The 25,607-nt window shown below is 40.8% G+C and overlaps 1 protein-coding gene across 1 annotated transcript in view; it reads left to right on the top strand.

Annotated features, from left to right (window-relative positions):
- The first annotated feature begins 93 nt into the window (after positions 1-93).
- PRMT3 (protein arginine methyltransferase 3) overlaps positions 94-25,607 on the top strand; it is a 112,943-nt gene continuing 87,429 nt past the window's right edge. The window contains exons 1-7 of the mRNA XM_004711599.2: positions 94-221; positions 1,750-1,832; positions 3,143-3,192; positions 5,749-5,851; positions 13,409-13,568; positions 15,153-15,294; positions 19,646-19,711. Coding sequence (XP_004711656.1) covers positions 1,817-1,832; positions 3,143-3,192; positions 5,749-5,851; positions 13,409-13,568; positions 15,153-15,294; positions 19,646-19,711 — 537 coding nt within the window. The 5' untranslated portion in view covers positions 94-221; positions 1,750-1,816. The remainder of the gene's footprint in view (positions 222-1,749; positions 1,833-3,142; positions 3,193-5,748; positions 5,852-13,408; positions 13,569-15,152; positions 15,295-19,645; positions 19,712-25,607) is intronic.

The following is a 25,607-nucleotide window of genomic DNA, read 5'->3' as shown; positions in this document are numbered from 1 at the left end:
TGGGTGCGGGCGGGCGGGGAGGGGAACCCTCTCCACCCCGATCTCCGGGTGCCCCAGACACACCTGATGGTTGTGCGTGTGCTAGGCGGCCGGGGCGCCGTGGAGGATGAGGAGGACCTGCCAGAGCTGTCGGACAGCGGGGACGAGGCCGCCTGGGAGGATGAGGACGAGGCTGAGCACCCCCACGACAAGCGGCAGACTCCCTGCCTGTTCTGTGACAGGTTCGTCCCTCTCAGTGCCCGGCCTCAGCCTTAGGGTTGCTGGCCGCGTGGGTTCGGTGTGTCTGTCCAGGAAAGACTGGTCCAGAGTCGAAGCAGAGTGGCTTGCCTTTGAATGCCCGTACCCTGTGGTTTCAGGAGCCGTGAACCGTCAACCTGATTGTACAAGTCCACGCCCGCAGGCCTCAGTTTCCCTTTCAGTAAAACGAGAAGGTTGGACTGGATCAGTGGTTTCCAAATACGATTGTGCACTCCTGCCACTGGAGACACTTGAAAAGAGAGACACTTGAAAAGAGAGACACTTAAAAAGAGACAAGCAATAGAGATGCTGAAGGCGTCCCTTAGGTTTTTACAGAGACACTGTTGGGTGGTGCTAATGAGAAACAAGTTTTGAAGTCACAGAACTAGATGATCCCTAAGGGTCCCCCCAGCGTTACCATTCTGTGATGTGGAGGGAATTTGCATGTAAAATTTCCAGTTGAGGCTGGGACCCTCGAAATAGCCTTCTAGTTCCGTCTTTTTGTTGTTGTTTGTTTTTGTTTGTTTAAGGCACGGGCTCCCTCTCCTAAGGGAAGAGAGAATTGGTGCCTTTTCCACTTAAGGAGAAGGAAAACAGACTGCAATATCCTTAACGTACTCAAGGTTGCAAAGTTGTGGTTTGTCTTCGTCCCAAACTCGCAGGGTTCCCCTTAAAATGTTCTCTTCACCTCCAGAAGCTTTGCCTTTGGCTGATGTTCTGGCTCGATGGGCGTGAGAGAGACACAGTTGGAACTAGGCAGGATTCCCTTCGGAAACCTTCTTCCAGTGTCCCTTATGTGTGAGCACAGCGCTGCTTTGTGGAGGTTCCTCCAGGTTCTCAGTGTCCCTACCTGCACTCTTGGTATCATAAAGTAGTATTTCCTGAACACTGCTCTGCGATCGGCTCCATAACTTCTGCACAGAACCTAGCTCAGCCAACATTTGATTACGATGAACAGCTGGGTCTTCCGTTCCTTGTGCCCGTCAGTTTTGCAAGTCACATCACCAAGCTTGGGCCACACAGAGCCAGGAATGCAAGTACTCCGGGAAGGCGACAAGATCACTATTGAAATGTTCTGGCACTTTGGGCAGTGCCAGCTGTGAAATGACATGCTTTCGTTCTAAAAGCCACATGAGCTGTGCAAAGCAGCAGTTGACGATGCTAAGATGAGAAAAGAATCACAAGCAGGGAATTTTCTGGAATGACCAGAGAGAAGCACCATCTATCCGAGGGCACTCTCTGAAAAGCTGTGTGACAAGTTTACACATAAGTTTGTCACAACCAGTTAGCTTTTGGGATTTAAAGAGGAGTTCCCTTGCTCTCAGAGGTGAAGTCGAAACGCTTGTCCAGGCCGCTGCAGTCCCTGCTCCTCACCCATAAAGGGCTTGGTTGGTTCTTAACCGTAACTGAAACTAGAAACCAGCAGGGGGGACAGATTTCTTTTTTCTTTTTATTTAGGATGGAATCAGTATATTTCTGGGGCTTATTTCATGATGCTGTTTGATTTTTCAGGTTATTCACATCTGCCGAAGAAACATTTTCCCACTGTAAATCTGAGCACCAGTTTAATATTGATAACATGGTCCATAAACATGGTGAGTGTTCTCAAAGACAATGTTTGGCTATGAATTTCAAACCTTATACTTTTTCAAACCATCCCTTTTCTATGTAAGTCCAGTCTTGTGAAATGTCAGGGAACAGCTCATCTCATGGAGATGGACGTAAGTCTTTTTGACAAGTGACCTTTGAGGAAAGATTCATAAGGCATTCTTCTAGACAAGATTCACTATATGTATGTGAGCTTATATTGGCTTCACTATGTAAAGGATGAGTGGGCCGTGTGATGGTGTTGTCTCATGTTGGGCAGCAAGAGTTGAGGTGGGCTCTGGGACAGGAGATGGGTCATTATGGAAAAAGACCACCCAGAGAACATCAGGGCCTGCCTTTCTGTCACAGGGACATGTTCAGCTTTTAATACTAGGGTGAAGGAAAATGAATAGGAAAAATCCAGAAAGGTGAAGAAGATGTGGGAAGAAGAACAGATGTTGAGTTTCTGGGAAAGAAAAGGCAGGATACCAAAATTAGTTTGTCCAGTTTTAGGATCATGCTTCCAAGGCTGAATTTTAATAAGTTTGGTAAGAGGGATGGGAGAGGGGGTGATGAAGTTAAGGTGGTAAATACTACAAAACATGCTGCAAACAAAGTAAACTGTTCAATGGATGCTCCTGTTACAACTTGCTAGGCAAAAAGTAAAGCACTCCTTTGCTCACCTTAGATGGGGGCGAAGGATGACATTATTCCATGAAAATTAAAGAGAGTATTAAGTTTTTGGTTCTTGTGTTTACTAACAACCAGCCAGGACTTTACTGGAAAACTGCAACCATTAAGTCGATTGTATGGAAAATGTGATGTAATATGTGTGTAAAACATAAGTTCAACTGCACCTGCTCATCTGAAGACATGTGAGCCCGTGACCCAGAGGGCTTTCGCTCCCATCGTTGAATTTTATGGAAAAGCCACCACAGGGTCTCTATTTCATGTCCTATCAGAATTGCAATTTGGTAGGAGCCCTAGCAATGGGTATTTTGGAAACTCTCACCTCTAATGTTAACAGGAAAGTGCTTGGCATAATTGAGAATTTAATGTGTATTTTTCTGAAAAATTAGTTCGGTTTTAAAAATGTTTACTATATTTTCAGAAATATAAGGAAAACACTAAAAAAAGTCATTGATGGCTGTTTCTCAATTAAAACATTTAGCATTATCCAAGCTACTGTTCCAAATCTTAGAAGGAAATTAAAAACATTATAAGTCATAGTCGAAAGGATGGAAATGTTGTCTAACCAAAGAATACGCTGTAGAAGAGGTCAGTTTGCCAATCTTTTTTTCCTCCCCTTCCTCTGTAGGTCTGGAATTTTATGGCTATATTAAGCTAATCAATTTTATCAGACTTAAGGTAAGTTGGTGGCTTAATTTTCTTTTAACTGGTAGCTTAATTTATAACTCTGTGCAGAAACTAGGGAAATAGCATAATGACTATCAATTGACCAACAAGAAAGTATAGCTACAAAATAATTTTTCCCCCCTGCCGTCAAGTTGATTTTGAGTCACAGTCACCATGTAAGAGAGGGAGATGTCGGACAGGGCAAGATATGACAAAATACCCATTTATAAACTATCAAGGGCTCATGAGGGAGAGGGCAGCGGGGAGGGAGGGGAAAAATGAGGACCTAAAGTCGGGGGTTTAAGTGGAGAGAAAATGTTTTGAGAATGATGTACACATGCGCTTTACACAATTGATGTGTGTATGGATTGCGATAACAGTTGTATGAGCCCCTAATAAAAGGTTTAAAAAAGAAAAAAAAAAGAGGGTGGAACTGCCCTTGTGGGCTTCCGAGACTGTGGCTTTGGGAGTTGAAAGCCTCTTCTTTCTCGGCTGGTGGTTTCAGATGGCCGACCTTGTGGTCAGCAGCCTAATGCGTAACCGCTCCGCCACAAAGTAAGAGGAAACTTGAATTACCAGGGAAGCCGTCATTGCGCGACCTGACCTCCAAGGCCGCACACTTCGGGAAGCCATGCTTTCCTCTCTTAATGCCGCGCCCCCCCCCCCCAAACTGGGTTCACCCGTGTGCATGTACACCGAGGCAACCGGACAGTTGTGACTTCCTCAAGGTCCTAAAACCTTCGTGTTTCTTTTCATAGTTATTTGAGTTTGGAGACCACGAAACCATGTGAAAAGGCAAGATTCGCGCCCTGGGGTGGATGGGAGAACCGTTCCCAATGAAGCTCCCATCAGGGCAGCCTTGCCACCATCAAAGAATGAGCAGTTACATTTGTGTGATGGAATTAAATTCCTTGATCACAACTTTGCTGCTTTTCTCTCACCAATAGTTTCAGTTCTCTTATAAACTCACTTATAATAAGCCCCTGTGCTTGATTGTCTTGTGTCCTTTGAGAAATCTACCAAGATTGTCTCGCTGGAACCCCAAAGAACAGTCCCCACAACTCTTCTGAGCTGACCTCTCTGCCTTGAATTGAACCGGCCCAGCAGGTGACCTGGGAAGCTACTGTTAAGCAGCTTGAACCCTGCTCTCTGAGTTGTCTTGGCTAATCCAAGATTCATTCGTGGTTTCCCTGTGCCCCATGAAGGTGTGGTCATTAGTTTGGCCCAGGCTTAAATGACATGGAAAGATCAGCTGAGAGTTTGCCCGGCCAAAGATGTTCACTTAAAATAAGAACTGTGATCCCAGCTCTCATAGCAGTCACGTCAATGGGGATTCTCGTGTCGTCTTCCACCGTTTTCTGGACCTCAGCCCATTTCTTCATTTGTCCAGTGATCTTCCCTTTCCTAACTCATCTGACCATCCTTAAAAGGCTTGATGCGTTAAAAGACCCATTGTGTTTTGTGGGGCAGCATGCTCGTACACTTGTTGCAAAGCTTTAATGACTTGGGAAGATGTCCACTTGAATTTTGATGCAACTTTGGGGCTAGCCCAGGCCTCAAAGCGTTTTTTTTTTCCTTCTTTTTTTCAAAGTCCGGTTTTTTGATGGCACCAAAAAGTGTGTCTTTTTTTCCCAAAGACATCTTCTCAAGATCAAGACAAGTGTATTGCTGAGAAAATTTGCCTCCAGGCACTTCTCATGTTTTGTTTGAAAGAAACCAGTGCATGTAGGAACTGGAACCCAAGTGGCGATACTGTTCGACTCATTCTTGTATTAAAGGAGACAGTGAAAGGTGGCACTCGGCATACTGTCAAAATCACAGGTATTAGGAACGAGCACCATAAGACGTACCAAGCAAACGCATTTATAGATGGTACGTAATTGTCATTTTTAGCAACATTGCAGTGCCTCTTAGGCCATTCTGTGGAACACAGTTTGGTGTCAGATGACATATCCCTTGCATCTCACCCCAAAGCCTTAGCTATTGAGTCAAATTCCAACTCATAGCTACCCTATAAAACGAAATGGGACTGCCCTGCAGTGTTTCCCGGACTGTCAGTCTTTACGGAACAGAGGGCCTGGTGCACTGGAACCCCACCTCCTTGCCGAGCGGCCCAGGGCGCTGTCCTTACTGTTGCGTCTGTCGGATTGAAACTAAGCAGTGTGACAATGCCCTTAGAACTCAAGACCAATCTTAACAGAATGTCTTTCAAGATCTTGTGTTTGTTTTTTTTCCAAATAGAAAATACTGATAGATAATATTTCAGTGAATTAAAAATGACATCAAGTGCGTTGTAAAGTATTTTGTAGGCTTTTTTTGTGTGGGGGAGGTCCTTTGAGTGAATGAATATCTTATGTTGTAACTGTCCCTGGATCCAGACTCTGCATTGGAAGTGTTTATGAAACAAGCTGATAAAAATGATCGGTGAATAGAGACTCATCATAGATAGACTGATTGTGTTAAGTATAGACCCGATTTCCTTTTTTTGTCTAATTTCTGTAGTTTTTGTTTAGCAATTACTTTGCAGTTTCATTCACGAAAGATACATGCAATTAATTTTATATGCAGAATCCTACAGTTGAGTATATGAATTCCATCTACAACCCAGTGCCTTGGGAGAAAGAAGAATATTTGAAGCCAGTATTAGAAGATGATCTTTTACTCCAGTTTGGTAAGAAGAACATACTATGTGCACTTTAACTATTTGTTTTGGCAAAATCATGGTTCAGTCCTAGGAAAATGTGTGATTTCCTGAATTACCTAAAAAAGATCACATCAAGTAGTAGGTTTCTGGTGGTTTTTGTTTTTTTAAGTGGCTTAAAAACTAACGGTCGCCCTAGCAATCCTCAGGAAGGAATGTGGAGATAGGAACCTGCTGAAACATTTTGTGTACAATATTGTGAAACATAGGAATCTTGAGAGATTCCATTTTAGTTGATGGACACAGAGTCCAGAAGCCTTAAAGTGGTTTTAATAGTTGCTACAGTTCCTCTGTTACTTTCAGATTGGTAATTTCTTTTTTTTTTTAATTTTTTTTGGGGGGTAATTTCTCAAGACAGTGAATTTGTTTAGATTTTGTTTCAAACTGGATAGATTACACTCAACTTTTCAAAGGTTTACCTTCTTGCACTCATCAGCTTTCCTGACTTTATGAATATAATTTTCTCGTTCAGTTACTTGCTCTGACCCTCCCACTTACCTGTTAGTTTGCTATGCTGTGGGGAATTGCATTTTGCTGTGATTCTGGATGCTGTGCCTCTGGTAGTTCATATACGAGCGGTCACCCATGGTGAACAAGTTGCCACACAGCTTGCAGACTAAGAACAGAGAGAATGACTAGTTGGTCATTTCTGAGGGATTAGCCACTGAGAACCATACGAAAAGACCAAAGTGGAATCAGAAGAGGCTGTGAAACTCGCTATGAAATGTAGATTAACTAAAGCAAATGGAAGACATGATATAACTGACAAGGTAAACAGAAAATGTCAAATGGCAACTTGAGAACCATAAAATAAAACATTACAGTGAGATATGCAAAGACATGGAGGTAGAAAAGCCATAAAGGAGGGAACATCCCCGGCGCATCTCCAAATGAGAGACATAATGAAAAACCCAAGCTTTGAGCCTCAGTATTGAAGGATTCTAGAGCAAATTGCATGGCGGAGAAAAAGGAAGATTTGAAGGTCTTCCTCATTTTGGATTGACACAGTGGCTCCATCAGTGGGATCGAACATAAGAGCAATGGTGAGGAGGCACAGGACTGGGCAGCGCTTCCATCTGATGTACGTAGCATTGCTGTGAGTCGGAATGACCCGATGGCACCAGGCAGCGACATGGGCGAAATGTTGACTGATTCGAGGAACAGCTAAAGAAGATGGGAGAGTGGGATTGCCTCGTAGGATTTCCTAAGGCTGTAATTTTTACAGAAGTGGACTGCCATATCTTTCTCCTGTGGAGTGGCTGGTAGCTTCAAACCATGAATTGTTTCTTAGTAGCCAAGCACTTAAATTACTGTGCCATCAGGGCTCCTTAGGACCCAAGGACCCAATACTGTATCTAAGAGAAAGGGGGGAGATTGAAGAATGTCTTAACTTTCTCTGAAGCAATAACCATATAGCCCCTAGTTTTTACTTATTTTCCAGTCCCATGAGGAGTTTACATTGAGGTAAAATCTACTGTCCTCTATTACTGCTTGGTCATGATGTTTTTACACGTCTGCTTCCCACATACTTGCATGCCCATACTTCATTTATTCTATTGGACTTTTTTTTCTGCCAATATTTTCCTTTTACCATTCAAAAATAAAACAAAAACTTACCCTTTAAAGAAAGAAGAAGGGGAACAGGTGATCTAAAATTGATGGCCAGAAGGCATAGGATGCCTGGTAGGGCTTGATCAAGGGCGATGTAACTGAGAGGGATCATTGATGGTGAGAAGGCATAGGATGCCTGGTAGGGCTTGATCAAGGGCGATGTAACTGAGAGGAATCATTGAAACCTGATGAAGGCCAAACATGATAGTGGGACAAGAGGAAAGAACTAGGAGGCAGGTCTAAATACAAGCATGTACATATGTAAGTATATGTATATATAATAATAGGGAAATATATCTATGTACATATATTTTTATGTTAAGTATTAAGGTAGCAGATGGACATTGGGCCTCTACTCAAGTACTCCCTCAACACAAGAACACTTTGTTCTAATAACTGGGCATTCCATGATGTTCACCTTCCCGACCCAATTGCTGAAGACAAAATGGGTGCTTAGCAAATGTGGTGAAGAAAGCTGATGGTGCCCGGTTACCAAAAGATATAGTGTCTGGGGTCTTAAAGTCTTGAAGACAAACAAGCAGCCATCTAGCTGAGAAGCAACAAAGTCCACATGGAAGAATTACCCCAGCCTGTGTGATCATGAGGTGTCAGTGGGAGCAGGCGTCAGGCATCAAAGACCCAGAACAAAAAAATCACATCAATGCGAATGAGGGGGAGTGCAGAGTGGAGACTCAAAGCCCAACTGTAGACAATTGGACATACCCTTACAGAAGGATCACAAGGAAGAGATGCCAGTCAGGGCGCAGTTTAGCACCGATGAAACATACAACTTTCCTCTAGTTCTTTAAAGCTCCCTTTCCCCCACTGCCATGACCCCAGTTCTACCTTACAAATCCAGCTAGACCAGAGCATGCACATGGGTATAGATAAGAGCTAGAAACACAGGGAATCCAAGGCAGATAAACCCCTCAGGAACAATAATGAGAATAGCAATACCAGGAGGGTAAAGGGAAGGTGCGGGGATAAAGGGGGAACCAGTCACAATCATCTACATATAACAGAAAAGTGGGTGAAGAGAGATATCGGTCAGTGTATGACATGAAAAAATAATTTATAAATTATCAAGGGTGGGAGAAGGAGGGGGGGAAATGAGCTGATACTAAGGGTTCAAGTTGAAAGAAAATGTTTTGAAATTGATGATTGCAACAAATGTGCTTGACACAATGAAAGGATGGATGGATTGTGATAAGAGCTGTATGAGCCCACAATACAATGATTTTTAAAAAAAGATGGAAGAAATGCAGTCTTCATTCCAAAAAGTATTGTCATTCAGCCATTTTAAAAGGTAGCACATGATCAAGAACTTATGGTACTGAAGGAAGAATTCCAAGCTTCGCTGAAGATAATGGTGAAAAACATGGTTCTAGGAATTGATGGAATACTAACTGAAATTTTCCCACAAACTGATGGGAGGCCTGGAAGCATTTTCTAATCTATACCAAGAATTTGGAAGATACCCTACATGGCCATCCGACTGGAAGAGATCTGTATTTGTGCCCACTCCAAAGAAAAGTGAGCTAACGATGAGGAAATTAAGGAACAGTATCATTAATATCACATACAAGTAAAATTTTGCACAAGAAAGTTAAAAATGGTTGCAGCAGTACGTTGACAGGAAGGTGCTAGAAATTCAAGCCGGATTCAGTAGAGGACATGGAAGTAGGGATGTCATTGCTGATGGGTGGATCTTAGCTGGCAATGTATTTTATCAACAATGCAAAGGCATTCAACTCTGGGCCAGAACACTTAGTTGTGCTCATGGGGAATTTATACATGGACGAAGAGGTCGTTTTCATACAGATCGAGGGTATACTGCAGGGTTTAAAATCAAGAAAGATGCCCCATCAGGTTACTTCCTTTCATCATATGTAGTCAGTGTATTCCAAGCAGATAATCTGAGATCTGGAGTTTATGAAGAAAGCAGCTCTCGGATGCTCATTTTCAACCTGCAACACGTAGCCGCAGTCTTGCTTGCTGAACATGAAGAGAAGTTGAAGCATTTCACTTACTGATGAAAATCAAAGATGTCAGTATGGGTTACAACTCATTGTAAAGGAATTCAAAAGCCTCATGATAAATAGGAAAAAAACTCAAGTGATAAGGATTTCGTTTCATTTGGATCCACAGTCAATGCTTATGGAAGCAGCAGGCAAGAAGTCAGACATACTGCATTGGGGAAATCTGCTGCAAAAGGCCTCTTCAAAGTGTTAAAAGTAGCAAATACGTCACCTGACCCAAGCCATGGTATTTTCGGTTGCCTTATAGGTATATGAAGGCTGGGCAAGAGGAAGGAAGGCAGGAGTGGAATGGATGCATTAGCATTGTGGTGCTGGCAAAGCCTATGGAAAGTACCGGGACTGCCAGAAGAACAAGCAAACGTGTCTTGGAGAAACTGCAGCACTTAGGAGTGAGGCTGGAGACATGTTATCTCATGTGCTTGGAACACTTTGTCGGCGGGAGCCATCAGTCCCTGGCAAAGGACAACCTGTTTAATGGAAGGTCGGTGAAAAAGGCGCACCCTCAAGGAATTGGATTGGCCCCGTATCTGCAACAGTGGGCGCAAGCACCCCAGCACTGTGAGGGGTTTCAGGAGTAGTCTGTTTCCTGTTGTATAGAGGGTCGCGGTGAGCTGGAGCAAATTCGGTGGCACTTAAGAAGCTCCGTACCTTGTTCCATTCCTTGTCGAAGGAATAAATGTGGACTTCCTGCTGGCCTCAGCTAGATGCTTTATGGATCAAATCTATAGGAGGCAAACTACTCATTCTTACAGAGGGTTTGCTTTCTGATCAGCAAGACCGTCACAAATGAGCACACGGCAACACGTGAGTGTTTGACTGTATTTGAGTAGTTTATTTAAAAACTTCCAATTTCCTTGGGAGGTCTCAACCTAAATTGTGATTATGTACTGTTGCAATAAGAATTTTAATAGACATGCCTGATTCAATTTATGTATAGATTGTGATAAGAGTTGTACGAGTCCCCAATAAAATGATTTAAAAAAAAAAAGAATCTTAATAGATAAAGCACTAAGCTTTTTGGTTTCAAGTGTTTTCATGGTAAAGTGAGGAGTTAGGGCCAGATTTCTGAGACTTTCTAGCTATAAAAGTAAATGATTTCCCGAGTGATCTCTTTCCCAAAATTCACAGCATCATTTTAATCTTATTTCTTCAGTGTGGCCCTAGTGTTCTATATGATGAATGACAATGCACCAGTCACCAATTCTCATGATTTTCTAAATTCAGAGTTAACTATTGAATGCTCACAGGCTGAAAATAGTGTTTTAAATGCCTCAGAGTGCAGTAGCAGTGTTGTTTTTGTTCATGTTTATGCGGTATTATAATACAAAGTAGAATATGATAAGTTCCGGGAACAGTAGAAAGGGCAGGTACAGTTCCCAAGAGGAGATAACCTTGCCCAGCAGCAGAAGCTTGCGTGTGATACACTAAACACGGCCTACTGTATCACACTCTTAACTCTCTAAAGGTGCATAAGCTTAACCTCTTTCACCCTTAATTTTAATTTATTAAAGTACTTTAATGTATGAAAAGATAATGAGACCTAGTTTATAACGTTATTGCAAAGATAAATGCATAATTGCATAGTCCCTGCTGTATAGTAAGGGCTTCATAAATGAGTTTCTTGTTAGTAAATATGGAAGTTACTTACACGAAGATGCCATGATTGAGGTCCAAAACAGAGACCCAGTTAAACAATGGGACTTATACTGGGCATGCTTGGGAGTACACTGCCCGCAGTCTCTTACATTATCTGTGCTCTTGGCCATTGGTGGGGACAGATGGAAGAAAGTGCCATCATTCTTGACTACTAATTATTTCACCTTCACCTTCTTTCAGCAAATATTGAACATCTGCTTGGTCTTAGGCTTTGAGGATATGGAGATGGTTAAGTTATTAAAGACATGATCAAGATACTAGGCCACCAAAGTATAATGTAATTTTACAGTGATTGTAACTTTATAATGGAGATCACTGACAAATTGTACCTTGGCTGGGGCATCAAGATTAACATTATTAGTCTTAAGCCCTGTTAATAGCAGGTTCTTCTGTTGATGGGACATGATAAGGATGACTCCCTATTTCTGCTTTTCCCCAAGCGCCATAATCTCAGGCCAACCATGAGAAATAAAAACTGGGGAACGTCCTTCAGAATTCCTTAACGTTGCTCCTTAAAACTCATTGTACCAAAAAACAAGGGATGCTGAGAGCGTCACAGCCGAGGAGCTTAAGGAAGACATACGACCGAATGTGATGTAGTATCTTGGGTGGAGTCTTGAAACAGTCAAAGGACGGTAGGGAAAAACTCATGAAATCTAAATAAAATAGGAACCTTGTTAAAGAAAACGTAGTTTAATATTTGGACTATTTCACAAAAGCCTAGCATCTTTTATATTAAGGTAGGAAGCTCAAAAATTGAGGAACAATGGACCAAAAACTATTAAAAAGTGGGGAAAATATATGACCAAACTATTGAAAAGAATTTTTTAAAAGGTCACCAAACATGGAAAAGAATTTAAACACTGTGTTGGAGAGTTGTCAATTTTAGACAACATTGAGATACTTTTCACTTCTCAGGCATTTTTAAAAATTGTGATTAAATTTTGTTGTTCTCATTAATTTTGGGTGAATTAAATAGTGAATGAATCTTCTTTTATACAAAGTAATGACTCAGTATTTTGCTAATCTAGTTTTATTATGTAATCTAGGTTGAGTAAAGATTAATTTAGTGGTATTATATATTTATGTATATTTAGTGGCTTTTATAAGTCTAAGTGAAGTTGTAATCTCAAAGTTATAATATCATATATTTTATTTGCTAAGCTTAGCTATTTTGTACCAACTCTGAAGAAGAATCGCCAGAAGTAATACAGCAGGAAAAAACCCAGATTAATGTTGCTGTATTCACATACACCCTTCACCCCAGCCTCAACCCCCTACCCCCTAGTCATCTTTTGATAGCCGGGGACCATCAGCTTTCTTCACCATATTTGCTTATGCACCCATTTGTCTTCAGCGATTGTATCAGGGAGATGAGCACACAATGATATGATTTTTTGTTCTTTCATGCCTGATTACTGATCCCTTTGGCACCTCGTGATCATTCAGGCTGGTGTGCTTCTTCCATGTGGCCGTTGTTGCTTCTGAGCTAGATGGTCGCTTGTTTACCTTCAAGCCTTTAAGACCCCAGACGTTATATCTTTTGATAGCCAGGAACCATAATCTTTCTTCACCATATTTACTTATTCACCCGCTTTGTCTTCAGTGATTGTGTTGGGAAGGTGAGCATCATAGAACGCCAGTTTAATAGAACCAAGTATTCTTGCATTGAGGGAGTACTTGAGTGGAGGCCCAATGCCTATCTGCTACCTTAATACTAAACCTATAAATATGTGACATAGATCTATTTCCCCATCCTCATATATAAATATATTTACATATGTATATGCCTTTATTTAGACCCCTATAAATGCCCTTAGCCTCCTACAAGCTTACATTTTTTATGGATTTCACATCCTGTTCAACTTCAGGCTCTATGACTGGCGAGATATATACCACGTACTTGAAAGATATGTGATGTTCAATAAATATGAATTTTTCCACTCACCTTCGTTTTCTTCCCCCCTTCTTGGGTTTGGTTTAATATAATCAATACTTACTTATGTTATCATTTTATCTGACTAAAGAGAAACCAGACTAACAGCACTCTTTGAATTAAAGTCAGAACATCTCAGGTGTTAAGAATTTATTTAATCAAAAGTACATTTACGGATTTCCCTCATTTGGGCATATAACAGGCACCTGGGATAAACTGATTCCTAACATTTCTTCATGGTTCCGTGTTATAAGCTGGGCTGATGACGTCTCTGTATTTCTTTAGATGTGGAAGACCTTTATGAGCCAGTGTCAGTCCCCTTCTCCTACCCTAATGGACTCAGTGAAAATGCATCTCTCGTTGAAAAATTGAAGCACACGGAAGCCAGGGCACTGTCTGCTGAAGCTGCATTAGCTAGAGCCCAGGAAGATCTGCAAAGAATGAAGTAATTTATCAATCTTATATATTTTTTAAAAGCCTCCTCTTCCCATGGAGTGGTTGGTGGGTTCAAATTGCTGATCTTGCATTTACCTAACTGATCACCAGGGCTCTTGCCATGTTGCTCAGATCCCCAAAATAATAATGGTGGTAGAATTAATGCTGACACATGGTGTGCCCCCACTTGGGTCAGAGTAGAACTGTGCTGGTCTTTCAGAAGTAACTTTAAAAAAAAGAAGTAGTAAGTAGACAGGCTTTTCTTCTGAGGCTCTGTGGGGTGGGCGTGGGCTTCCAGCATTAGGTTAGCAGCTGAGCATGTTAGCAATTTGCAGGGCTCTAAAGTAGAGGAAATCATGTTATAGACTCAGGGCCTTCAAAAAACTCCCAGAGAAAAGGAATGATAATGGGAATTTCCCATGAATTTTTTGAAGTCTTGTATTAAAAAGAGTTTTATTATGTTAAAGAGATGGCAGCCTTTTTTTTTTTTATGCATTGCAGATAGAGGGAGCCTAATCTCAGGGACAGCTTTGTAGTTATTTTTGTAATTGTTCTGGTGAGTGTTGAGTGATTTTTCTCCTTGATAATGCTTGCCTTTGGCATTCTGTTTGTAATATATTGCTCTAGTGGATGTCCTAGCGTAGGTTTGAAAGTGGACGGATTGCTGTTTTTTTAGGTTTGGGGGAAACACAGGATCGAGACTTTTACAATGAGAGGATCAGAATGCAGCCGATGTATTTCATCAGAGAGGCCAGTGCAAGGGGATGTGTCCGTAGAGTAATCATATGCCCAGTGTGGTGCTTTTCACGGTTTAGCAAGAACAAGAAACTCGTGGGGCTCTTGTACCCGGGGAGCTTCTGATGTAGGCGGCCTGGACAGGGCTGAGGTGGCCATGGGATGCCAGTGCTGCTCAACTGCAGACGTGCCTCTGAGCTGGCTTCAGCTGCTGGTGTGTTGGTGGGTTGCTACTGCCTACAGACCATCCATTTGATGGGTATGCCCTACATCCAACAGAAGTAATCTAGCCCACCTAGGCCTCCTGTGAGTCTGAGATTTGTTTGCCAACTCCAACTCTTCCAACTACCTTCTCATGTGCCCCCCGCCCCCCATGCATGCCTACTAGAATCTTCATGTGCCTCGGTTTGAGGGAGCTGAGTTTATGGACTAGAGTATTTGGTGGTGGTGTATGTAAATATTCTCCACTTGGGTCCATTTTCTGCCCACTGAACCCTCTCAGGAGATGAGATGGTTTTTAAAAATTGGGTTGAAATATGCTGTGTTGATTCAGCTGGTAGGAAATGAGTTTGGAGCAGTAAAAAGATGAAGCTGGGCAAAGCTAATGTGCTTATTTTGTTCAGGTGGAAGCTGCGGCGCTCAAATAGCCCACAGTTGACAGCGGTTTTCTGCCTTGCAGCAGCAATGCGCAAACGGGCTGTGGCGCCCTACCGCCTCGGCCCCAGCAGGGGGAGCTCTCGGTGACTGCGGCTTGCCTGTGACCGGAAAGGCTCCTCACCCCCCTCCTCCTCCACCTCTAGCCTTGCTCTTTCATGGTCCAGTAAACCTGTCTCAAGGGTGTATTTCAAATTGATTACAGACAATTTGCGCAGGACTTTGTGATGAACGCAGATGTCAGAACGTGCTCGCCATCCGTCGCCATTGCGGACCTCCAGGAGGATGAGGACGGAGTTTACTTCAGCTCATACGGGCATTATGGGATACACGAGGAGATGCTGAAGGTTAGAAAAGCGCACGCGGTGCCAGGCCCATCCTACCGGAAACGGAGTGAGCGCAGCCGGGGGCTGCCCGAGAACTGCTTTCCGAAACCTCTAGCAAAAACAGCAGCAGCAGCAGCAGCATTATAAATTTCACTTATGGTCATTATGAGTAATTACTAATAAGTCACATTTTCATTTAAATAGAATATTAGGAAAAAAGATAATTGCTGTTGATTTTAGTCTTTCAAGAGCAACTATCAATTAAATAGGAACAATTAGATTTATATTTGTTTCAGCACAAAGGAGATGATTCATTGTAATGTTCTAAACAACAGTATTGATTTCTGTTCAGGCAGGCAATAATTCTTGGTATAAACTCCCAAGATTAATAATTCTCACAATTGTTATGGCACTTTTTAAAATTGTTATTATTTAGAATCATCAGCACATTCCTTAATTGGTCAAATCAAGTTTGAAGGGACTTCAAAATGTTTGTGGAAAATGGAATGATTAGATCAGGGAATTTTTCCATGAACTGTTTGAACTGCTCCTGTATTTAAACCGGCTTGCTTTTCGTTTCTTTTGAGGGTAATACGGACAGATAAGATAGAACTCATTTTCTTCTTTACCCATTTTTATAAAGTATTCTGATTTTAAAACTGCACGATGTCATTTTAACTAGGAAACTGAAATGTCTAACTGGAATAAAGTAAAAGTTGGAATATAAAGAGTAGTATTTTTAGAATATTGAAATGTTCATTCATTCAGCAGTCCTTTTTCTTAAAAACAAACAAAAATTACTACTCTATCCGTTATCAAAAGATCGTCTTCTTTCGTTTGAGCTTATATAAAGCCTATTCAGTGAAAATAACCAAGAATATTTAATAACGCTTACGTATTTTGTTAGGTAACTTTCGCAGGCTCAGAGTGGAAGTTTGCTGAGTCACAGTGATTGTAATTACGTGGGCCTTTGACAGCAGCGTCACAGTGCTGCTTTACTAAAGATTCATCACACTTGGCTGGGCTTGTGGTTTTGCTTATCACCGGAGCAATGGCAGAATATTACAAATAGTGAACTTAAAAATAATCAATGATTTTAAGTCTAGAATGAATGAAAAGAAATTGACCTTTTTTGTTGTTAAAATTAGTTTTATTGTGTCCAAAATATTTTCTTTAAAGGAGGTCATCTAAATCTGTTTATCATTTATATATATATATATATATATATTTTTTTTTTTAATTGTAATTTTGAAAATACCCCTACAGTGTATATGGAACCCCTTGAATGCTTCTAGGTATGGAAATTATGTTGTTTTTCAGGCAGGTGCAGGTCACTGAGACTTGGCGCAGTGGGTATGTGTATTGTCAGTGCAGTATTTGCCCTTACCATTTACAGATCTCTGTCCTGGATGCAGCGAATCAATGAGAATGCCCCAGACTAAAAGATCTTCACCTGGACAGGATGTGGTTAAGCCCCTTTTGATGTGCATAAACTTAGGAAGTGCCAAAGTAAAGTTTTTAGCCTTAAAAATTTTTTTTCTTCCTTTTTAGAAAGTTATGTAAGAATCCGTTTTACTGTGGGAGCCCTAGTGGTGTAGTGTGGATAACTTGTTGGGCTGCAGACTCCAAGGCGGCAGTTCGAAACCACAAAACTGCTCCACGGAGAAATACAGGACTCATGGGGCAGTTCTACCTGCCCTGTAAGGGTCACGATGCGTCAGAATTGGCTTGATGGCAGTGAGTTTGGTTTTTGCTGTCAGTCTCTGGACTTTAGTTACCCATACTTGTGGTACTAGGTAATGGTTCCCTGTTGGAGAAGGCTTGAATAAGTGTGTATAAGAAATAATGGATCTACTTAATTTTATATTTTGAATCTACTTAATTTTATATTTTGCGAAGGTGAACACTATGAGATAATATGAAATATTATATATACAAAGCTATATTTTCTGTTTCTTCAAAGAATTCTTAGCATTCATAAGTAGTTTCAGGTGGTACTATGACTATACTCTCACCTGACTTTTATGAATAACGTAGATTTGAGAAATCAGATTGACCAGAGCTATGTTTATACTTAGAATCACCTGGTCTTTATAGAAATAGGCTTTAGATTTTTTTTGTTGCTTAGTCTCAAGTGTTTTAATAACTTTGTTTTGGTGTAAGGTTTTGATTATAATTACCAATAAAAGTAGGTTAGGGTTTTATTTTCCGAAGTTAAGATGAAGATAACATACTTGCATTCCCAAAGCACATTATGTGTACTTCCAAAAATCCTTTGCCACTTTTGCCTAATATTTTTCTGAAGAAGAGTTAATGTTGGCTGATAGCTTAACTCCGAGGTCACCACCTTCTCTGTTTTCAGAATCATTGCTCACCTTGGTAAGCAATTGGCACAGATCAGAGTACCTTTCAGTAATGTGGAATTTTTTTGGTTGGTTTGTTTGTTTGTTTTTTCTCATTCTCTCTGAGAGCTTGTTTTGAATGTTAATTATTTTTCTTAACTATCTCACATTTTATACAGGATTCAGCTATTCTGTCCACCTTCCTGAGCATATTAATTTCAAAACTGTCTTCTTTGCACATATAAAATCGACTCATACACACGTAACTTATCTGCCGCGATTAGCTGCATTCATGTTTAATACAAATATATTAAGAAAAGCATCTTTAGGAAGAACTCCACGACCCATGCTGACCGTCACCAGTTGTCCTGTTGCTCTTTGGGATGTGAGCCCCCGTTTTGCTGTTCGTTTGCGTTTCTTCATTTTTAACAGGCTGGTGCCAAGTATGCTTCTGCTTCTGTTTATTACCCCGTTATTTTGAATTGAAGCATTAATCAGTCTTCTGTTACAGTTATGTTTTAGAAACGGTCACGAGAGGGTTAGTCTTTCATTCCTTAGCTAAGTGAGTTTTCCTTTCAAAGGCTCAATTGATGCTTTGCTACGTACACGATAGTGTGTGTTCTGTTTTTGTTCTGTCGCACCGAGGGGAGCGCAGGAAAGACCGCCGATGAACGGAGGCAGAGCTGGAGGGAGGACGGCTCAGCTGAGCAGCAGTGCGTGGAGTTAGGACAGTGGCGGGGATTCCATTGATTAAGTCAGAGCAGCACTTTCTAAGCCAGTGCTCTGCTGACTGATGCCCATCCTTTGTAGATTGTGTTGTTTCAGCAAGAATCACTGCCTGTTGTGATGGAGGAGAGTATATAAAAGGTCTACATACATGGAACGGAGGGCTTTTTTTTTTTAAACAAAAGGACAGTTTAAAAATTAGATCATTAGTATCCATTTGAATTTATTTAAGCACTTGATTGTTGAATATTTTTGAGAGATGACGGTCAGAGATAGCTTTAATAAGCTTGATTTAAAATTTTGTTGACCAAGCAACTGGAAATGATTTCCAGATGGGAATCCTGTGGGTGCCTTCCCTTTTCAGACCTGGTAGTGAAAATAAGAAGACTTGCTTTTAACAAAGACCTACTTTATATGCTTTTAAAAAGAAAATCCAGTGTTGCCATAAAATGTTTTCTAGCGCTGGGATTTCACATTCTCATAGTGCACGCCCACTATTTTCTCATCGAATTTGAAATCCCTAACCAGAATTCTCATTCTGGGATAACAGTCTTTTTTTGGTCATTTTCATATTTTACTTCCATGGCAGCAGAGTCTCTTACTGGTTAATTTGATGTCAGATTGTGTCTTAATCTCAGTGATTTAAAAGGGGATCATTTCTGTTCATGATGCAACATAGGTGCTAGACGTGAATATCTGTCATGTGAGACTCTAGTAGGAACCTCATACTGTGGGCAGCAGGCTCACTGGTGTGTAAGCATCATTTCCTAGTGCTCAAATTTCTAGAAACAAAATGGGCTCATAAATCAGATAGGGTGTGATCAATGACTTTCTCAGAAAAACATACTCGATTTAGCTTCATTTTTCATATGTAACTACAGTATTCACACGAAGCAAGTTTGGCCCTCCCCCACCTCCCAATATTTTAATCTTGCTCTTCCACAGGGAATCGGGCTCTAGAATTCAGACCCGATTTAAAGATTGAATTATTAATCTCATTCTGTATTGCCCATAATTATCACTTGAAGCCTTACGGAAATAAAGGAGGAGCCTGTTACATTTTAAATGTCTAGGTCCTAGTTGACTCTCAGGGATGTGCTACAAGTGGGAGTTTCTTTTGTGAGTCGTTGCTGCTTCTATTCTTTATCGTATTCTTTGAGGAAAGAAAAATCAGCGTACTTTTCCAGGAAAACGGTATTTGTGGAAAAACCAGCAATGTGTATAAAAAATAGCTCATCTTCTTTTTAAATATGTATTTGTTCAGACTATCCCGTAAACATGATGTTTTCCCCTCTCTGTCCCAGGACAAAGTGCGAACAGAAAGTTACCGAGACTTTATATACCAAAATCCACATATCTTCAAAGACAAGGTGAGTAGCCTCGACTATGTGGTTGTACACTTCATGTCGTTCCTGGGCACTGGGACTCTTTGGCAGGTCGTCGGGGCCGGAGCAGCTGATTCACTGCTCTCTGGCTTCAGCTCCTGAGAGCCTTTGGTGGCGGTGCTCAGTGGTGCAGAAACCGATAACAAATGTTGCGTGGTGCTGCCCGCCAGGAAGTCTTTGTGTTGGAGTTCATTGATTGCAGTGACACAGCTTGGCCAGACTGATTATCAAGATAATTTGGGTTAAACACTAGTCTTGCGTGATACTAATTTTTGTGAATCTCAGATCGTCAGGCAACCCGCTATCTATTATTCTTGTTTTAATTAGTTAAAAATAATGTTTTTAATTTTATCTATGAATAAAGTATTGTAAGGTAGAATTTTTTATATGCCTTCCTTTAAAACCTCATTAACTTCTTTGCGAGACATTTGATGTCCTCTAAGTAGTCAGTAATCCTGCTCTTGATTTCAGAGATGAACCTAACAATGTGTGTGTGAATTTAAATGTGTGCCTTTTGGGAATTAGTCTTCTTATCTATTCAAGAGAATGACCATCTCTGCCATGTATATAGCTTTGCTTGGGGATTTCCCTGCTCTGTCCTCTCGAGAACATCTCACTGAGACGATCTTAGGTCTCAGGTGGTTAACGTTCCCTTTTCACACCTGCACTGTAAAAGTACTTCTTTAAGGTTATTTCATGGCTTTTACAAAATAACTGTTTTGAATGTATTCTACATTGGGCTTTATTTTGTTTTTCATTTCCTATGCATCTATCTAAGCAATATTTGACTTGTGACTTAATTGGACAACTCTCCAAGAACCTGAAATTGATGTGGCATTTTAATAATCTTTTGGCCAAAATATTACTTACCACAAGAGATTTATGATGGTATCTTTGTTTTGCTAATCTTTGAAAAACAATTTTTTAAATCCTAGTAATTAGCAATTCTTTGTACTTTTAATACATGCTTTTTATATGATGCAGTAGTTATTAAGTATTTTTTAAATAATGAATTGTTAAATTTGCACTCAAGTACTGAGGACAGTTTTTAAATTTAATGTTAATGAATTCTGTTCCAAAGACCACTGTTTCTAGTGATGCAAATTAGGTACTATCATTTAAAGTACTGCTTTCTAATTTAGTTAGATTATTGCACAGGTTTTTATTAACTAAGCCTTTGCTGGTCTGGGACTGGCTGGTCAGGAACCAGCTATGGAATTTTGCATAAGCTGGTGATTCTCTTTTCGGCCTTATGCAAAATGACTTTTTAAATCTCTCTGGTTCTAAAATCCTACGATTTCTGTAACTATAAAGGCACCAACAGTGTTTTTTCTTTGAACTGTTTCCTCTTAACACTTAATGATATGGATACTCAAATGTTAATAATCATTGGCTTAATCATCAAGAAATTAAGTAATGGTCAATATTTCTATGCATGGGACTAATACATGGGACTAATCTTGCTAGATTCAGTCTTATACGCAGTCACTCTGCTTCTAATTTTTAAAATTGTAATTCCGATATATCTGTGAATACAACGTACATGTATATAAAACTCTGAGACCAAATCCAATGCTGCAGGGTCAATTCTGATTCGAAGCAACGCAGAAGATGCTGCCACGGGACCCCCAAGGCTGTGCCTCCTGTCAGAAGCCGACTGCAGCATCCTTTGCGCTGGGAATGGCTGGTGGGCTTGAACAGCTGGCCTTTCGGTTAGCAACTGACTGCCTTAAGCACTGCTAGGGCTTCTTACATACATGCATATATTAAATGTATGTATATCATTCAAACATTCATATATTGTACCTTTTTAGACCACGTTTATGACCATGGAAAAATATATAATTATTATGTTCCCCCCGCCTCGTAATAGAGAATCTGTCAAAGTCAGAAAAATATTTTATTAATAAGCTTGGCCTATTTTAACTTGCTATTTCCCCTGAGATTTATCTGGCATTTAATTTACCAGTGTGTAATAAGTTTTCTTGTCATTTATGGTTTTTCAAAAGTACACTGTAATATAAAAGTTTTCAACCTTTTACTGTATATTCAGGGTATAGTTCTCTGAAATTAACAATGTGAGGATTTTCTCTCTTTAAATGACGTGGAACACCTTTTTATACACTATGGCAACAGATTTAGGATATGTAATAGCACATCTTCAGATAGTCTTTGAGAATTTCTAGATTACCTTCAAGCGTGCTATGCTGTCTTACTGTTATTATACAGTGTTCCTATAAGCAATCTACGCAAGTATTTATCTCCATTTGAGGACACTTGACACCGATAGATTAATTGACTTGCCTCAAAACATACAACTTTTAAAAAAAAACAAAATCCTGGGGCTTTGCCGTCCTAGCCCAGTGCCCTTAGCCCTGTGCCACCCATTCGATCACTTTTATGTTAATGTAGACTAAGTAAGTGGGGCGGGACCTGTTACTTCCATTTAATTTATATTGCGGCTTGTATGATTTGTGTGCCATGACAGAATATGCTCATGAAATTCTATATATACAACCCTTCAAAAAGATATGAAATAACAATGTGTCCCACTATTCTGCTTGTGTGGGTATAAAATCTTATCACCATGCGAACTTCTCTGTCATACACCTAGCACACAGTGGAGATGCATTTCTCGGAAGGGCACTTGCTAATTGGAAATGTTTCCTCCTCTCCCTTCGCCCTCCCTGCCTCCTTGCCTGCCTGCCTGCCTTCTTCATACTGTTTTCTGCTCACGAAGCTCCTGTGGAGACCATATGGTTGCTTAGGGTTAATTTAACTTTGGGTGGCATTGAATCTTGGTGTTAGCCACTCATAATTAATTCCTGTTTGTGGTCCATTGAAGAAATTCCCGGGTAGGCGCCTTCTTTATGCTTTTGGTTATTATCTACAGTTATAATGGAACCACTGTTGTTGGTTTTTTTAACTTATTTTCATCAAGTTCTTTCTTTCTACAAAATGCGGTTAGTTCATTTTCTTATTTCCACCTCTTAATTAAAAAAAAATCATTTTATTAGGGGCTCATACAACTCTTATCACAATTCATACATACATCAATTGTGTCAAGCACATTTGTACATTCATTGCCCTAATCATTCTCAAAACATTTGCTCTCTACTTAAGCTCCTCATTTTTCCCCTCCCTCCCCTCTCCCCTCTCCCTTATTAACCCTTGATAATTTATAATTTATTATTTTGTCATATCTTGCACTGTCCGACATCTTCTATCACCCACTTTTCTGTTGTCTGTCCCCCAGGGAGGAGGTAATATGTAGACCCTTGTAATTGGTTCCCCCTTTCGAGCACACCCTCCCTCCACCCTCCCGGTATCGCCACTCGCACCACTGGTCCTGAAGGGATCATCCGCCCTGAATTCCCTGAGTTTCCAGTTCTATCTGTACCAGTGTACATCCTCTGGTTTAGCCAGATTTGTAAGGTAGAATTGGGATCATAATGGGGGGTGGGGGGAGAGAAAGTATTTAGCAACTAGAGGAAAGTTGTATGTTTCATTGTTGCTACATTGCACCCTCCTAGTCTCCTCCCCGAGATCCTTCCATAAGGGGATGTCCAGTTGCCTACAGATGGGCTTTGGATCTCCACTCTGCACTCCCCCTCATTCACAATGATAGGATTTTTTGTTCTTTGGTGCCTGATACCTGATCCCTTCGGCACCTTGTGAGCATGCAGGCTGGTGTCCTTCTTCCATGTGGATTTTGTTGCTTCTGAGCTAGATGGCCGCCTTTAAGACCCCAAACACTATATCTTTTGATAGTCGGGCACCATCAGCTTTCTTCACCACATTTGCTTATTCACCCGCTTTGTCTTCAGCGATTGTGTCGAGAAGCATCATAGAATGCCGGTTTAATAGAACCAAGTATTCTTGCATTGAGGGAGTACTTGAGTGGAGCCCCAATGTCCATCTGCTATCTTAGTACTAAACCTATAAATATATGCACATAGATCTATTTCCTCATCCTCATATATGTGTTTACCTATGTACATTCCTTTATTTAGACCTCTGTAAATGCCCTTTGCCTCCTAGCTCTTTCCTCTATTTCCTTTTACTTTCCTCTTGTCCTACTGTCATGCTCAGTCTTCATTTGTGTTTCAGTAATTCTTCTTGGTTACATTACCCTTGATCACCCCCTACCAGGCCTCTTACACCCTCCTCACCACCGATTTGCATCACTTGTTCCCTTGTCCCTGGGTTTGTTAACACCACTACCTTTCCTCCCACCTCCCCCTTTCCCATGCCCCCACCCCACCAACGGTCAGTCCCGTTGTTTTCTCCTCCAGATTGTTCATCCAGCCTATCTTATTTAAGACAGACCTGCGGAGAAAATAACATGCACAAAAACAAGACAGAGGAAAACCAAGCAACAAAACCAACAACACCCTCAAACCAATAACAAAACACAACGCAACAAGAAAGAAAAGCTTGTAGTTAGTTCAAGGACTGTTTGTTGGCCTTTAGGCGTGTTTTCCAGTTGAGTCTGTTAAGGCGCCAAGCCCTGGCCCCAAAGTCTATTTTTGGTAATCCCTGGGGACTTCGTTGCTCTGTTCCCCTTGCTGTTCTGTTGCACACCCTTGTTGTTTTGCCTCTGTGTGGTGGGATTTGATCAGGCAGAATTCCCACAGTGTCTCCAGTGTTGTCCCCTCTAGGGGTATGGGTCAGTGAGGGATGTCGTGCCTCATAGTGGGGCAGGCCATGTGGTCTTCTCTGTCGATTGGCTGCTCTGAGCAGGAATATGTCCTCAGGGCTTGGTGGGCCAGGATGTGCTCCACTCTCTCTTCTTCCCCCTTCATTTGCTCCACCTCTTAATTTCTATCAGTTTTTAGTGTATTTGCCTAATCATTTAATCCTAATCTCAATGTATTAATACTCAACTAACCAAAACCACCAGACCTGCTTTCTTTGAATCAGTTCTGATTGAGTGACCCTGTAGAGCAGTGGTTCTTAACCTGTGGGTTGTGACCCCTTTGGGGGTCAAACAGCCCTTTCACAGGGGTTGCCGGATTCATAACAGTACCAACATTGTAGTTATGAAGTAGCAACGAACATACTTTTATGGTTGGGGGTCACCACGACATGAGACGCTGTATTAAAGGGTCACACCATTTGGAAGGTTGAGCACCACTGTTGTAGAGGTTTCTAAGGCCTCTTCTTTCCTCCCTCAGAGCAGCTGTTGGCTTTGAACTGCTGCCCCTCTGGTTAGTCTCCCAATAGAAAATAAAAGGTATAATTAAAGCACCTTTGGCTAGTTCTGTAATTTACCTCTGTCTTTTCCCTTTCTGAAGCTCTTCTTCTGCACTTACAAAGTGAGGATTAAATAAGAGTTTACAGAAAAACTTAAAAGTATCTGTAAATTATGTGCATCTATAGGCTCTTATGTCCACTATTGGCATCACTGTCCGTTGTTTCTTCAGGGGGAAAAATGCCGCATGTAAAAATATACAAATTCTCTTCTCTGGGAGAGGACAATGGTGAGGTGAAGTGCTAGCAGAGCACTGTCTCTGATATACTCTAGTTAGAGGCCAGATTCTCTTCCACAGTGTGTAGACTTGGTATTCCAAAATACCATTCCCATAGCAACCTTTTATTTCATTATGCAATTTCTCAAGTATTTCAGTGAGAGTTTTTGGGAACATATCATTTAGCGATTGTTGTATATGTATTTTAATTTATTATATTTCACACTATAATATTTCAAATTGGTGTAATGTAACCAGTCATGATAACATACAATTTTTTTCCTTTTTTTTAATTATTTTTTTTAATCATTTTATTAGAGACTCATACAACTCTTATCACAATCCATACATACATCAATTGTGTAAAGCACATGTGTACATTCATTGCCCTCATCATCTCAAAACATTTG

The sequence above is a fragment of the Echinops telfairi genome, unplaced genomic scaffold (assembly GCF_000313985.2).
Source record: "Echinops telfairi isolate 266 unplaced genomic scaffold, ASM31398v2 ScPeMD7_60;HRSCAF=208, whole genome shotgun sequence".
NCBI lineage: Eukaryota > Metazoa > Chordata > Mammalia > Afrosoricida > Tenrecidae > Echinops > Echinops telfairi.
This window is presented reverse-complemented; position numbering and strand designations above follow the sequence as displayed.